We start from the raw sequence: 15,033 nt of genomic DNA, 5'->3' as shown, positions 1-15,033 counted from the left end.
TATTAACATTCATAACATTCTAATGACTCAGTAGCCCATTACATTCCAAAGTGCAGTAATGTCCTGTTGTGGACCACCGCACAGAGCTGCAGACACACTGCCTGGGATTATATTTACCTCATTACCAAAGGCCAGTGACGAGTGAGAGAGTAATGCACGGATCAGTGGCTGGAATGGATGTCATAGCATGGATTTATTTTATCAGTTCCCCAGCAGACCTAATTCAATTAAATTGAAGATTTACAAGATTGGCTTAAACTATTCGATTAACAATTACTTACATGCTAACCACAACGTACTAAGGTGGAAGTCAACCACAGCTTAGAAATTGAATAGATGAGGAGCTAAATATGTTGTCTTGCTGAAGTGGCCACATACTTGGATGGAGTCTGAATCTCTCATTGTCTCTTTGGGTCTGATCCTGTACTATTTATGTAGGTAAACCTCACTGAAATCAGTGGGAATAAAAGAGTCAATTAGGCAAGCTTACTTTGCAACACCTATTTAAGGAATGCGAGATTAGGTCTTTACAGTGTGAGTTAGATGGAACGGTATACGGTATATATCTCAAACTGGATTAATGTTGAAAGCAAGAGTGCTAAAAAGTCAGCCAAAGTTGGCAAGCAAGTAAGCAACAGCTGTTAATACAGCCTGTTGGAAGTTGTAATGTTTTTCTTTTTCCTTCTCCCTTTCTTTGTTTCCTGCTGTTTAATAAGGAATTTTCCCTATTACGTAAATAAGCTCCCTTTATTTTTGCTTCTGAAAAAACTTCAAATTCAGTTATTTTTCTTTATCATCCCCTCTTTTTGTGAAGGACCATTGTACCTCGGCTTAGGGCAGTGGTTCTCAAAATTTGTACTGGTGATCCCTTTCACACAGCAAGCCTCAGAGTGCGACCCCCCCTTAAATATATAAAAACGTGTTTTTAATTTATAACACCATAATAAATGCTGGAGGCAAAGTGAGGTTTGGGGTGGAGGCTGACAGCTTGCAACCCCCCATGTAATAGCCCTGTGACCCCCTGGGGGGTCCTGACCCCCAGTTTGAGAACCCCTGGCTTAGGGTAGGTCTAAAGTGCAATTAAAAACCTGAGGCTGGAATGTGCCAGCTGACTCAGACATTCGGACTTGGGCTACAGCCCGACCTCTGGGATCCTCCCAACATGCAGGGTCCTAGAGCCTGGTCTACAGCCCAAGTCTGAGCATCTACACCACAATTAAACAGCACCTAGCCTGAGCCCCATGAGCCCAAGTCAGCTGGGACTGGCCAGCCCCGGATGTCTGATTGCAGTGTAGATATACCCTTAGGCTGTTTGATCCTCCTGTGTCCACACTGTCACTCTCATGGCCCATTTGTGGCACTACTGCAGAAGACCACAGCCATCTCTATACCCTCAATCAGTGACTGTAATATGCCCATTTTTCTCTGCCTCCACTGAGAACAGAGCTCCCTTTCCTCCAAGAGCTTCACACAGTAATTTCCCAAATATTAGACTTTGTTCAGCTTAAATTAAACAAAAGAAGTATGTTTTGTCTTTTTTACCAAATAGAAGAAAACAAGAATAGAAAATAAAAGTTCTTACACATTTAACATGGAATTTACTATAAAATTCCCTAAACTGACACTAAAAAATTAAATTACTGAATATTTGTATAGTTCACCTTATTCCTCAGGTAGAGAAATGAATTCATTCCTATAGTAACTATATGATAAACATGCAATATCTCTAGAAGTCTGACGGATCTCCCTAGAAGGAATGGTCTCCCATCTCCCAAGTTAAAAGAGTTATGGGGGGAAAGATCATTTGATCCCAAAATTTAACATAAAAAGTCACAAAATACACATTAACTTTCAGATTTTTTTTTTATTTAGCCCTTTGTTTGAATACACAAATATATAATTTATTTTCCTTTTACCCAGCATACTACTTTTAAAAAAAAGAACTTTTTTTATCCAGCTGTTTAAAATGAACGAAAAGGAGTATATAATTGTCAAATCACCAAAATAAATCATTAACTTTCTCCTATTTTGTTTGGCTAAAAAGTACATCCTACACTTTTCTTGTACCAGTTCTCTTTTCATGTTAATTAAGAATCACACTAGCTCTGGGAAATACATTAATGTGCTGAATGCTAAGTCTTTTAAAAAATTCTGACTCTTGCCCCCCTACCCACTCCCCACTTCTGCAAACCTTGGGGTAGCTACCTACACAGAGGGAGGCCACCCAACATCATATGATACTTAAACTACCAAATATGATCTATCTAAGGCAGTGTCCACATTAAGGAGTGCCCCTTATTGTAGATGCAGCCCACACACAACAGGAGGAAGAGTTTTTCTGTTGGTACAGGAACATCACTGCCCCAAAGGACGTTATCTACGTTGACAGAAGCCCTCTTCCATCTGCACAGCTGTTTTGTGAAAAAACACAGGGTTTTTAGTCAGCATGGCTATGTCAGCCAGGGGTGTGTTTTTTTCACACTCCTGCCCGATGTAGGTATGCCGATGTAACTTTTAAGTGCAAACCAAGCCTAAGGTATTTATTACCTACATTACTACAGTAACTGAGCATGTCACAATCTTTACGGTATTTATCTTCAAAGCACCTTTGTGAAATTGGTTAGTGCTATTATCCTCACCTTACAAATGGGGAACTGAGGCATGGAGAAACTAAAGATAGACATTTTGAAAATCCTAAGTAATTTAGGAGCAGAGTCCCTTTGAAAGTCAGTGGGACTTGTGCTCCTAAATCAATGAGGCACATTTGAAACATCCATCCTAAGTCACTTGCCCAAGGTCACAACAGGAAATCTATGGCAGATGAGGGAATTGAATCAAGGTTTATGAGTCCCAGACTAGGACCCATATCATCTGACGAGCTTTCCTCTTTGGAACAAAGACATTGTGAGACAAAGAAGCAAAAATTGAGTAAAAAATAATCCAGTTGTGGGACTTATTTTCAAAACAAGGGGCGAAAATTTCCTCTCACTTACACCAGTAGCATCTGTGATCAGTCAGTGAGGTTGTTCTAGTTTAACTTACAAGAGGATTTAGTCCATATTAGAAGTCAAAACTTCTGCAAATTTAAACACCCTTTACACCAAGTTCTGGCTTCTTGTTACTGCCTTGAAAGCCCTGACTAATTCTGGCCCTCTCCAACATCACATGCAGCAGCGGATTTACCATGAAACAAACCATGTGCTGGCACAGGGCCCCCAACAACAAGGGGGCCCCCAAAATGGAGGACAAATATCTGGCAACCTGCCCCCGAATCCCGGCTGGCGGTGCAGCAGGGCTCAGGCAGGCAGGCTGCCCGCACCCAGCACCCAAACTACCTACCAGAGCCCACCCCCTCACTCCCTGCACCCCAACCCACTGCCCCAATCAAGGTACCTCACTTTATTATAATTTAATCCCCTTAATTTATAATATAGGAGGAGGATGAAGAAAAAAAGAATGAAAAATGGGTGGGGGAGGGAGAAGAGACAAGAGAGAACGTTCTTTTTCTTTGCTGGGTCCTGAAGGGGGGGCCCCAAAAATGAAGCTGCGCACAGGGCCCATTAACTGTAAATCCACCATTGATCACATGCCATGCCTTCTGTTCTTCCAGAGATGCTGGCCTCATCCTACCATTTGGCAGCTTGTCACACAAACATTTCTGCTTCAGAGTAACAGCCGTGTTAGTCTGTATTCGCAAAAAGAAAAGGAGTACTTGTGGCACCTTAGAGACTAACTAATTTATTTGAGCATAAGCTTTCGTGAGCTACAGCTCACTTCATCGGATGCATACTGTGGAAAGTATAGAAGATCTTTTTATACACACAAAGCATGAAAAAATGGATGTTTACCACTACAAAAGGTTTTCTCTCCCCCCACCCCACTCTCCTGCTGGTAATAGCTTATCTAAAGTGATCACTCTCCTTACAGTGTGTATGATAATCAAGGTGGGCCATTTCCAGCACAAATCCAGGGTTTAACAAGAACTTCTGAGGGGGCAGGGGGTAGGAAAAAACAAGGGGAAATAAGTTACCTTGCATAATGACTTAGCCACTCCCAGTCTCCATTGAAGCCTAAGTTAATTGTATCCAATTTGCAAATGAATTCCAATTCAACAGTCTCTCGCTGGAGTCTGGTTCTGAAGTTTTTTTGTTGCAATATCGCAACTTTCATGTCTGTAATCGCGTGACCAGAGAGACTGAAGTGTTCTCCGACTGGTTTATGAATGTTATAATTCTTGACATCTGATTTGTGTCCATTTATTCTTTTACGTAGAGACTGTCCAGTTTGACCAATGTACATGGCAGAGGGGCATTGCTGGCACATGATGGAATATATCACATTGGTGGATGTGCAGGTGAACGAGCCTCTGATAGTGTGGCTGATGTTATTAGGCCCTGTGATGGTGTCCCCTGAATAGATATGTGGGCACAGTTGGCAATGGGCTTTGTTGCAAGGATAGGTTCCTGGGTTAGTGGTTCTGTTGTGTGGTATGTGGTTGCTGGTGAGTATTTGCTTCAGGTTGGGGGGCTGGCTGTAGGCAAGGACTGGCCTGTCTCCCAAGATTTGAGAGAGTGTTGGGTCATCCTTCAGGATAGGTTGTAGATCCTTAATAATGTGTTGGAGGGGTTTCTGTGCCTCCTTCTACATTGACCCCTACAACATAGAAGATTTTTGAAAGACCTACTCTTTCCATAATCCAGCTCTCCTGAAGTCCAGCTCTGCCTATTGCCTTTGGGAAATTTTATAACAATGACAACCCAGAGAAATAATTTGGAATAGTTTCATCTGTCCTACTTAAGTTAACAAAAAAAATATATTTATTTATTTTTAACTGAACTTACAGAATACCCCTTTTTTCCTGCCTTCTGCATGTTTGTCTGTCTTTAGAATTTGAGCTCCTTAAAACAGGAAAGCACCAAAGTGCACTGTGAATACTATCATAAATAATAACACTACCAACAACTCCCCCTCCTCCTCTTTAGAAAGTAGTGATCCAGGTTAAGAATCTTGCCATCATTTTCAACAATGCCCTTTCTGTGCAAACCAGTGGTTCAAAATTGTTTTTTTCCCCCAAGTGCACAGACCATTATTTAGCCTGTGATGATTTGACAAGAGCATGCCATCCAGAGGGGCACACCAAGCACTTCCATCAGGGGGAGAATGCTTAGTAGAGAATAACCACAGTAAGAACATTTTGTTGCTTTGTAAATTTGGGGCATAACAAATGACAACACCATCTAGCCAAATTCTTAATCAAATAGAAAAGTCTGCTCAGCAGTTCCAGGAGTTCCACCTTAATCCATCTGGTTATATACCAATAGCAAAAATAACTTACTAAATTAATTATATTTATCTGCTAAGCTGTTTCCTCCAGAATCTATTGTTTCCACATCCTCTTGCCCTGAAAAATACACAGAAACAGTCTATGTCTTTAATCTTTAAAGTGGGCACTAATAGAAATCTGGTCAATTAAAAAAAGATGAATTACAAGTATTTTAAGGTACCATGCTGAAACTGGCTGTGCTAATTTTTTAGTTTTATAAACCCATTTTCTTCATTTTTAAATGATTTTCGCTTGCTTTTTGCAATATGAAAGACTGACAAAACTAAAAGGGAAAACTAACTGGCCATACAGGGAAAACCGTGAAACTGACTATATTCAAAAGATTGTGAAATGCACAAAGTTGGAAACTAATAAATTACTTTTCACCAGTCTCTTCCAGTTACCGTTATTTATGAGATTACTCACAATAGTAGGTAGAAGAATTCTGGATTGATGTAAACAAAAATTACTTTTATTGAGGTTTCTTTTTTAGCATTCCATCACTGGTTATCAATCATCATCATCTGTCAACTGCAGAAATGAGCCCTCTCTCCCTCCAAGCTCCATCCTCTGTATTGTTAATCTCCATACATGAGACAGATACAATCAGTGTCTTCATTTTACTTTTAAATCATAGGTTCTAGACTACACTCAGACCATTGTTCTTGGGACAGAGATTTCCAGGATGACAGGCTTATACATGAGACTTCTTGGACCAATTTTTTCCCACTCAACTTGAGAAATGCTTGTTGAATCAACTATGCTGAAAGACCTCCCAGCTAGAAAGACAAGGTGGGTGAAGTAATATCTTTTATTTGACCAACTTCACTTGATGAAAGAGACAAGCTTTCAAGCTACACAGAGCTCTTCAGGTCAGTCAGAAACCATCTACAATTTATTTTATAGAAATCAGAAATCAGAGGGGGCGGGGGGTAGGAAAAAACAAGGGGAAATAGGTTACCTTGCATAATGACTTAGCCACTCCCAGTCTCTATTCAAGCCTAAGTTAATTGTATCCAATTTGCAAATGAATTCCAATTCAACAGTCTCTCGCTGGAGTCTGGTTCTGAAGTTTTTTTGTTGCAATATCGCAACTTTCATATCTGTAATCGCGTGACCAGAGAGATTGAAGTGTTCTCCGACTGGTTTATGAATGTTATAATTCTTGACATCTGATTTGTGTCCATTTATTCTTTTACATAGAGACTGTCCAGTTTGACCAATGTACATGGCAGAGGGGCATTGCTGGCACATGATGGCATATATCACATTGGTGGATGTGCAGGTGAACGAGCCTCTGATAGTGTGGCTGATTTCCTGCATCAAGTTGCCCATGCCGGTTTTCCCTCTGCTCAGTTTCTTGTCCACTCTAGTGCAATGGTGAATTACAGCCCTCAAGCAACAGCCTAGGAAAACACCTCCCCTTTCAGCATAACACAAGAGTCCAAACAAAAACACATGACCAAAACTTCAAAGAAACAAGTCCTTCAGCCCTAGGCTTAAACAATAGCCCCACCAGTGTCTGTCCTGGTCTCCCCCTGTTGATGCCATAACTAAAAGGGCACCTTCTCCAGAAATTCTGGCAAGGCCGTAAGTAAGGATCAGTAACAACGAGTCTCCAGCCCACACCAGAATCATATTGTCCCTGGCCTTTTTATTTCATCCCTCCCCAGAACTTCCATGTATTACATGCCTCTTTACATGCCTTTTTCACAGCTCTTCATGGGCTGATAGCTTCCCTGCTTCTCTTGGCAAAGAGTCCCACACCATGTCTAACCTCTCTCTCCAGAGTGCTTCTCCAGCAAGCAAGTTCTGATGTCCACAATTCAAGAAAGATGTTGATAATTGCACAGGGCTGAGAGTAGAGCCACAAGAAAGATTGGAAAACAGGCCTTACAGTGACAGACTCAAGAAATTCAATCCCTTTAACGTAAAGAGACAAAAGTGACTTGATCACAGTCCCTAAGCAACTACATGGGGAACAAAATTTTGATAATGGGCTTTTCAATCTAGCAAAGGTATAACAAGATTCATGGCTAGAAGTTGAAGCTAGATAAATTCACACTAGAAATAAGACACAAAATAGAAAAAATCATTAACCACTAGAATGATTTACCAAGGATTGTGGTGGATTCTCCATCACTGGCAATTTTTAAAATCAAGATTGGATTTTTTTCTAAAAGACATGCTCTTGTTCAAACACAAATTAATTCAGGGAAGTCCTATGGTCTGTGTTATAGAGGTAAGACAAAATAATCACAATGGTCCCTTCTGGCTTTATAATCTATTAAAAAAATAAACAGCTGTTCTTCAACTCTGAGAAACGTACACTAAACAAAATCTCTGAACGTTGCAGTTCACCTAGCATTAACTTTGCTATTACATTGCTTTCAAACTATAACAGAAAAATGTGTCCACAAATTAGAGTTAAAGGGCAAGAAGTCTGATCTGTTGTTTGGAAGATGCATGTGATCACCCAGGTTTGGGCTTGTTGTCAACCCTTGCTCTATGTTTTAGGCATAAATACAATATACTTTGTGGTTAGAGGATCTTTGTAAATTTCATTTCTCTTTCCCCCACTTCTCTTACCCCAAAATAATTATTGTTAAGACTGAGAAATTATGCAGTTTTTTTCTAAAGTGTTACTGAGTTGCAATTCACATTTTATACACTTACTAACATTTTAACTTTCTTGCCTCCTATTGATCTTCAGGTACTGTACTGGGCTAGGTAAAGAATTGTCAGTTTTTAAAAAAAAAATCATATGAATTAAACAAAACTAGATCATAGTGTCAATGTTAGAGCACAATGAATTACTTCAAACATATGTGAAGAAGCTACACTAAATTCTATAAGTTATTAGAAAGTACTTAAAATATTTACTTCTTTATGTGTATATAGTGGTCACTCTTGAAAGGCTTCTTCCATTCTAAAAGAGAGTTTGAGAGATATTCCCTAAATATAAATGGGGAGTATCATTAGAACTGGGAATCTCTCTCAAAACTAGAGAAACTTATATATTTCTTCTTTTGGGTTAATTTTATAAGCATATGTAATTATAAACTCCAGCACAGCTTTCAAGTTTAAACTTACAAGATTTCCATCCAGATTTTTCAGCTGTTGATTAATCTCTTTAAGTCGGTTTTGTTGCTCACGTTGCTCACGTGTGTCTTGCAGGACCTTCTCACCTGGAACTGCTTCCAGACTTCTATTTGCATAAGCCAGAGATTCCTGACAAAAGTAAGAGTGGACACGGCTAAAACATCTTAAAATATATGCTTTAAAGCAGAAAAAATGCTAATTAGATCTTTACAGAAAAAAGTGAGAGAACACGAATATTTATGCATAATTGGTTAGTTTCACATTTTGGTCAATGTATGTTAATAGTATTTAAATATTGAACAGGATTTTTTCCACAGAGTATTAACTAACTCTGTTCAAACTTGTAAAGGAGAAGAACAAACATTCATATTCAAGATTTCCATTCTAAGAGTTTTTCTATAAAAATATTTAACAGTGGACGGAGGACTTTTCAACAGCACACAGCACTGGTCTAAGTCCAGTTGACTTCAGTGGAACCAGTCAGGGCCAGCCAATGCGGAGTACTTTTCAAAATCTCACTTAAAATGTTTCTCTCCGATATGAAGACTGAGGAAACAGCCTTTGCACAGTGGATCTATGTGTGGACATGAGACACAAAACCCATTCTCTAACCCATAGCCAAGCCATGCGGCACACATGCAGCTGGACTGCAACCACAACTACAGAGCAGAGCTGAACAATTTTACAAATATTCCGTAGCCTGGGACCAGATTCTAACATTCTTACACACAGTGAGTATGACCTTAATTATGGAAATCAACTGGACTATTTGCGGGATTAAAGGAATATTCAATGTGAGAAAGACCAGAATGGAATCTACCCAACTGGGAATGCTAAATATTGACAAAATTGCAAATCTACAATTGACAAAAACAGGGTTTGCCTTTGGCAACCAAGGATTTAATATAAGAATCCAAGTCATAGAGTAGTCAAAGTAACAGCAAAAAAATTTGCCAAACTCTAATTACCTTTAACCCAAGAGAGTATGCCGAACTATTTAAATAAAATCCTAGTCGAATTAATCACTCTTATTTTCAAAGCAACTCATCCATTCCTGATTAACATATATTCCTCAGTAAAGGAAACTAAGTACTATACTTAACTGGAAAGAAGGACAGTTTTCTAGATTTAATCATTCAGATGAAAACTTCTCAGCATACAGGCTACAGTTTGTAAAAAGTGTGACTGTGTTAAAAACAATATATTTTCTGGTCAAAATGCATATGACAAATAAGTGACTCTGGGACTTTAAACCATAACATCAGTGAATCATGCAATATGGAGTTTATTTCTCAGTGTGAGTATTTGAAAGTATCAGAGCTATCACACAATGGCTCCCAGTATCACAATTCCAAGAAATCTCACGCACAGCAGAAGGAGGTATAAGAAGAGTCATCTATAGAAGCCTGGAATCTCCCCAAACTGAGCCAGTTTAACACTCAATAGGGTGAGCTATCTTCAGCTAAGATTCTCAACAATGACTATCTAAGGTTAGGTACCTAAATGCATATTTAGCTATCTACATAAGTGGTCTGAAGTCAATAGGCATGCATAATTAACATCTATGCAGATGTTATAATATCAAGAACCTGCACCGCTTCTCTCTATTTCTATACATTAATTCAATGTACCAGTATATCATCTTCATATTTTCAATATGAATGGAGAAGTGGCTCAAGAAACCAATAATAAAGATTAAAAGTTACTACTCTTCAGGCACAGCATTTATTGGGAGTTGATGTAGGGCTTTTTTTCCCCCCACCCATGATTGCAAGGTAAGAAAACCCATTTATTATGGTAAAATAGAAAAGATTGTGACAACTTTACATTTTCTTACAAATTACACCTATTTCTGCAATGAAGTCAAATTTCTAAATCCACCTTTATAATCTGCATACTTACAGAGATAGTGCCAGTTCTATGGGTACCATTCAGTGTGGATTATAGCTGTGATTATAATTTGTTATAGGAAAATAACTAAGTTTATAAGATACATAGAGAGAGAGAGAACGAACAGAGTTAGTGGTACTGCAAGGTCACTAAATGTTATATTGTATTTCCCATTCATTTGCTTCACTATTATTTTATTTGGGGTTTTGAGTATATGGATGGCAGGTGGATATTTTTATATGAATTTAGACTTCAATGAACAGAGCTCAAATTGCATGTAAAGCCACTAAAATGTTTATCATCTCAATAGGACATAGCTTTAAAAGGGTAATGATGAGAGAAGCCACACAACTCAAAAGTTACTGGCTCCAAGTTCTTTTTTTCCCCTTATACATTGTCCTGAACAATGCTTTTTACTGGCCTTGGCCCTGATCCTGCAAACACTTAGACACATGCTTCACTTCATGCTCATAGAATCATAGAATCACAGAATATCAGGGTTGGAAGGGACCTCAGGAGGTCATCTAGTCCAACCCCCTGCTCAAAAGCAGGACCCATCCCCAATTAAATCATCCCAGCCAGGGCTTTGTCAAGCCTGACCTTAAAAACTTCTAAGGAAGGAGATTCCACCACCTCCCTAGGCAACGCATTCCAGTGTTTCACCACCCTCCTAGTGAAAAAGTTTTTCCTAATATCCAACCTAAACCTCCCCCACTGCAACTTGAGACCATTACTCCTTGTCCTGTCCTCTTCTACCACTGAGAATAGTCTAGAACCATCCTCTCTGGAACCACCTCTCAGGTAGTTGAAAGCAGCTATCAAATCCCCCCTCATTCTTCTCTTCCGCAGACTAAACAATCCCAGTTCCCTCAGCCTCTCCTCATAAGTCATGTGTTCCAGACCCTAATCATTTTTGTTGCCCTTCGCTGGACTCTCTCCAATTTATCCACATCCTTCTTGTAGTGTGGGGCCCAAAACTGGAGACAGTACTCCAGATGAGGCCTCACCAATGTCAAATAGAGGGGGATGATCACGTCCCTCGATCTGCTCGCTATGACTCTACTTATACATCCCAAAATGCCATTGGCCTTCTTGGCAACAAGGGCACACTGCTGACTCATATCCAGCTTCTCGTCCACTGTCACCCCTAGGTCCTTTTCCGCAGAATGGCTAGGCAGCAGTTTGGTCCCTAGTCTGTAGCTGGGCATTGGGTTCTTCCGTCCTAAGTGCAGGACCCTGCACTTATCCTTATTGAACCTCATCAGATTTCTTTTGGCCCAATCCTCCAATTTGTCTAGGTCCCTCTGTATCTATCCCTGCCCTCCAGCGTATCTACCACTCCTCCCAGTTTAGTATCATCCGCAAATTTGCTGAGAGTGCAATCCACACCATCCTCCAGATCATTTATGAAGATATTGAACAAAACCGGCCCCAGGACCGACCCCTGGGGCACTCCACTTGACACCGAGAAGTCCCACATGCATAAGTGCTTGGAGGAGAAATAATAGATGTGGAAGGCAACTGTGTCATATTTCCATACTCGCCTCCCTCATTTCACCCCACTATAGTCACTCAACATGTTTGAGTCTTGTTGCTTCTCTGGTATATGCTATATGGTCCTATGAGGAAGAAGGCATATTAGGGTTACCTAAAGCTACTACTTTATCCCCCTCCAAACATCTCTTTAAAAACTCTGCTGTAATGCCTACCAATCCCTGCCAGTTGACAATCACTAGGCAGACAGTGAGCTATGAGCCTATGACTATTTAACATTTCAAAGCTGCTTGTTTCAGTGTTTGCTCGTGGACCCCTTCTCCTCATATCCCAAATCTATTTGTTCCAGCCACTACTTGTTTCTTGTCCTATGTCAAGATGGTAAAGTATTTTTACTTCATTTCTGAAAAACGAGTGCATATGGTCTGAATTCTCAAACAGGGCCCCTAGGCACTACCACCGTACAAATAAATAGTGATAATAATGATAAAATTGTAATAAAAAGTCAAATTATTCCAATGCAGTGCGTTTTGTTGGGAACAGTTTCAACAGGAGAGATTAAGAGTTTAACTCTATATATCCCAATGACTAGGGCACACCCCAGGGAGGTGGGAGATGCATGTTCAAGTCCCTGCTCTGAACCAGCAGAGGGGGGATTTGAACCCGGGTCTCCTACATCTTGGGTGAGTGCTCTAACCAATGGGTATTGGACATAAAGGCGGGGGAGTACAACCTCCTCCTCCTCTTGTCTTTTATGCAGAGTATGCATACTCAGGGCACATACACACCCCCACTTAAGAAAAATATAACAGTGAAACCATGAGTCAGGGTTACATTAACAATTCTGACATACACCTTACCAGTCAATTTATATGTATACACAAAACAGACGTTTCCCCCCCCACTGGCCAGCATCCAAAACAGTCAAATATGTATTCAAACATCATTCAGATGATTACTGAAATGTTTACTGCATCGAAGCTATGACATTTTGAATATTTTAAACAATTGCAAGGGAATTAAATGTGTGTAAATTTGAGAAGTTCTCAGTTGGAGGTAGAACTTATTATCTAGATAGTTCATTAGCGAGACAGATTGAATGGATTGCACGATTTGTTATTGCAGCTTTGTCAAAAAGGAATATAAACACTATGACTATTTCTCTTTAGAATTATTGCTGTGCACCAGCAGCACACACAGAACACAACATTAAACAAAGTTAAGAGCCTGACCCTTTCCGCACTTAAATCAATGGCAAAATGGCCATTGTCTTCAATGAGAGCAAGACTTAACCTCAAGACAAACCATATACCACCAAAAAGCACAAAGATGACCAGGCAACAATGTGGTTACTCAGCAACACAGCAGATTTTGACTTTTTATATATGTAATATTAAAGGACTTCAAAACTGGTGGGGATTAACAGTAAGGCTCAGTACAAGAGCTACGCTTAGATGGATTTTAAAATTGAGGGATTGGAATTTGCCACATCAGGATGACAAGGGCATTTGAGGCATAGAAGGCACCACAATGGAAGAGAAGAAAAATGCAAATGAGATTGTCAAAAAGAACTCAGTAGAAAGTGAGGAATGAGAAATATTGGCAGGAGCAAAATTGTGCAGAACTGTGAAGGTCAAAGCAATCACCTTATAATTTATGTCAGAAGGAAGACAAAGCCAAGGGAGGATTTGAAGAGGAGGAGATGTGGTCAAAGTAGTGGGCAAGCAAGATGATCTCAGTAAGAACAGGTTTAGTTAGACTGCAGGGGTACAATGTGGAAGGCAAAAAGGTAGAGCATACAATAATCTGAATTATGGATTAATAAAGCCTCAAAAGGGATTTTAACTTCAGAGATGAAGAAAGGACAGAATTTAGAATTGTTATACAAGAAAAACATAAAGTATCTGGCAAGGGTATGGATATAAGATGGGGGGTTAGGGAGAAGTGAGGAAGCGGAGAAAAAAGAACGTTACCAAAAGGTAATGAGCTGAGTAACAGTGAAGATGGAAAAGATGACAAACCAAGATGACCACCATTTCCCAAATACTGCACTCTTTACTCCGACAAAGACACCCGATAAAATAAATTTGTGCCCTGCAATTATCTTGGGGCACAAACACTTCTAAACAGCATCCATTACTTAGAGTATAGGTACCTGCTCATCTAATCCATCAAGTTGGTGTGGATGCTAGGAGCACACGCTGCCAGAGGGTTCTTTAATGACAACATGAGCTCCCTAAGCAATCTTTTGCTCTTTTGACAAGTTACTTATATAATTCATCTGGTTATTGTAGCTGACTGCTGTGGCTAAGTCCAATTTTTCTAATGAAATAAGCCCCTATCAAAGATGAATGGAGAGCCAACAGGTTTACTATGACTGCCTTCATATCATAATTAGGGCTCCGTATCTGTCACGGAAGTTGTGGAAGTCACGAATTCCATGACATTCTGCAACCTCCGTGACTTCTGCAGGGGCCAGGGTGGCTAGCCCCACGGCCACCCAAGCAGCTGGCTCTGGGGCCAGCAGTTCATGTGGCCCTGAGGACAGCCACACCAGCTGCTGCTCTGGCAGCCCCCAGCAGCGGTCCCGGGTTGGCTGGAGCAGCCGCGGTCCCTGGCCCCGGCCAGTGGTCCCCAGCCAGCTGGCTAGAGCAGTGGCAGCGATCCCCAGCTGGCTGGCTGGAGCAGCCACAGTCCGGGGCAGCTGCCTCCAGCCACCTGGAGCAGCTGCCGTCAACGGTCTCAGGCAGCAGTCCCTGGCTGGCCAGAGCAGCCACAGTCCCAGGCAGTGGTCCCTAGGCAGCTGGCCAAAGCAGCCATGGGCCACAGCCCCTGGCAGCTGGTGCCACTGGCCCCAGGCGCCCACCCCCCCAGCAGCAGTCGCCCGCTGCCACCTCTCAGGAACGCGCCCCCCACGGTTCTCCAGAGCCCCACCCACAAGATTTAATCACAGGTATTCGTAGTACAAGTCATGAACAGATCACAGGCAATGAATTTTTGTTTATTGTCCATGACCTGTCCATGACTTTTACTAAAAATACTCATGACTAAATTGTAGCCTTAATCATAATCAAGCATGCAGATGTTCTGAGGCTCTCTTTGTTCACTGATCCTGGGTTTATGTTATTTCCAGATGAGTTTTACAGTTCTTCAAGTTGGCATTTGTAGTCACTATACCAACTCTGCATCCTGTTGTCCCAACCTAGCAAATAGGCAATAGTGCG

At 40.7% G+C, this 15,033-nt stretch overlaps 1 protein-coding gene across 1 annotated transcript in view; it reads right to left on the bottom strand.

Annotated features, from left to right (window-relative positions):
* Positions 1 to 15,033, bottom strand: part of FSIP1 (fibrous sheath interacting protein 1) — a 198,086-nt gene that overhangs the window by 120,832 nt on the left and 62,221 nt on the right. The window contains exon 10 of the mRNA XM_077820280.1: positions 8,417 to 8,554. Within this exon, the coding sequence (XP_077676406.1) occupies positions 8,417 to 8,554 (138 nt within the window). The remainder of the gene's footprint in view (positions 1 to 8,416; positions 8,555 to 15,033) is intronic.

Source organism: Eretmochelys imbricata, chromosome 6, assembly GCF_965152235.1.
Source record: "Eretmochelys imbricata isolate rEreImb1 chromosome 6, rEreImb1.hap1, whole genome shotgun sequence".
In the NCBI taxonomy this organism is placed as follows: domain Eukaryota; kingdom Metazoa; phylum Chordata; order Testudines; family Cheloniidae; genus Eretmochelys; species Eretmochelys imbricata.
Note: the sequence above shows the minus strand (reverse complement) of the source record. Positions and strands in the feature narration are given on the sequence as shown.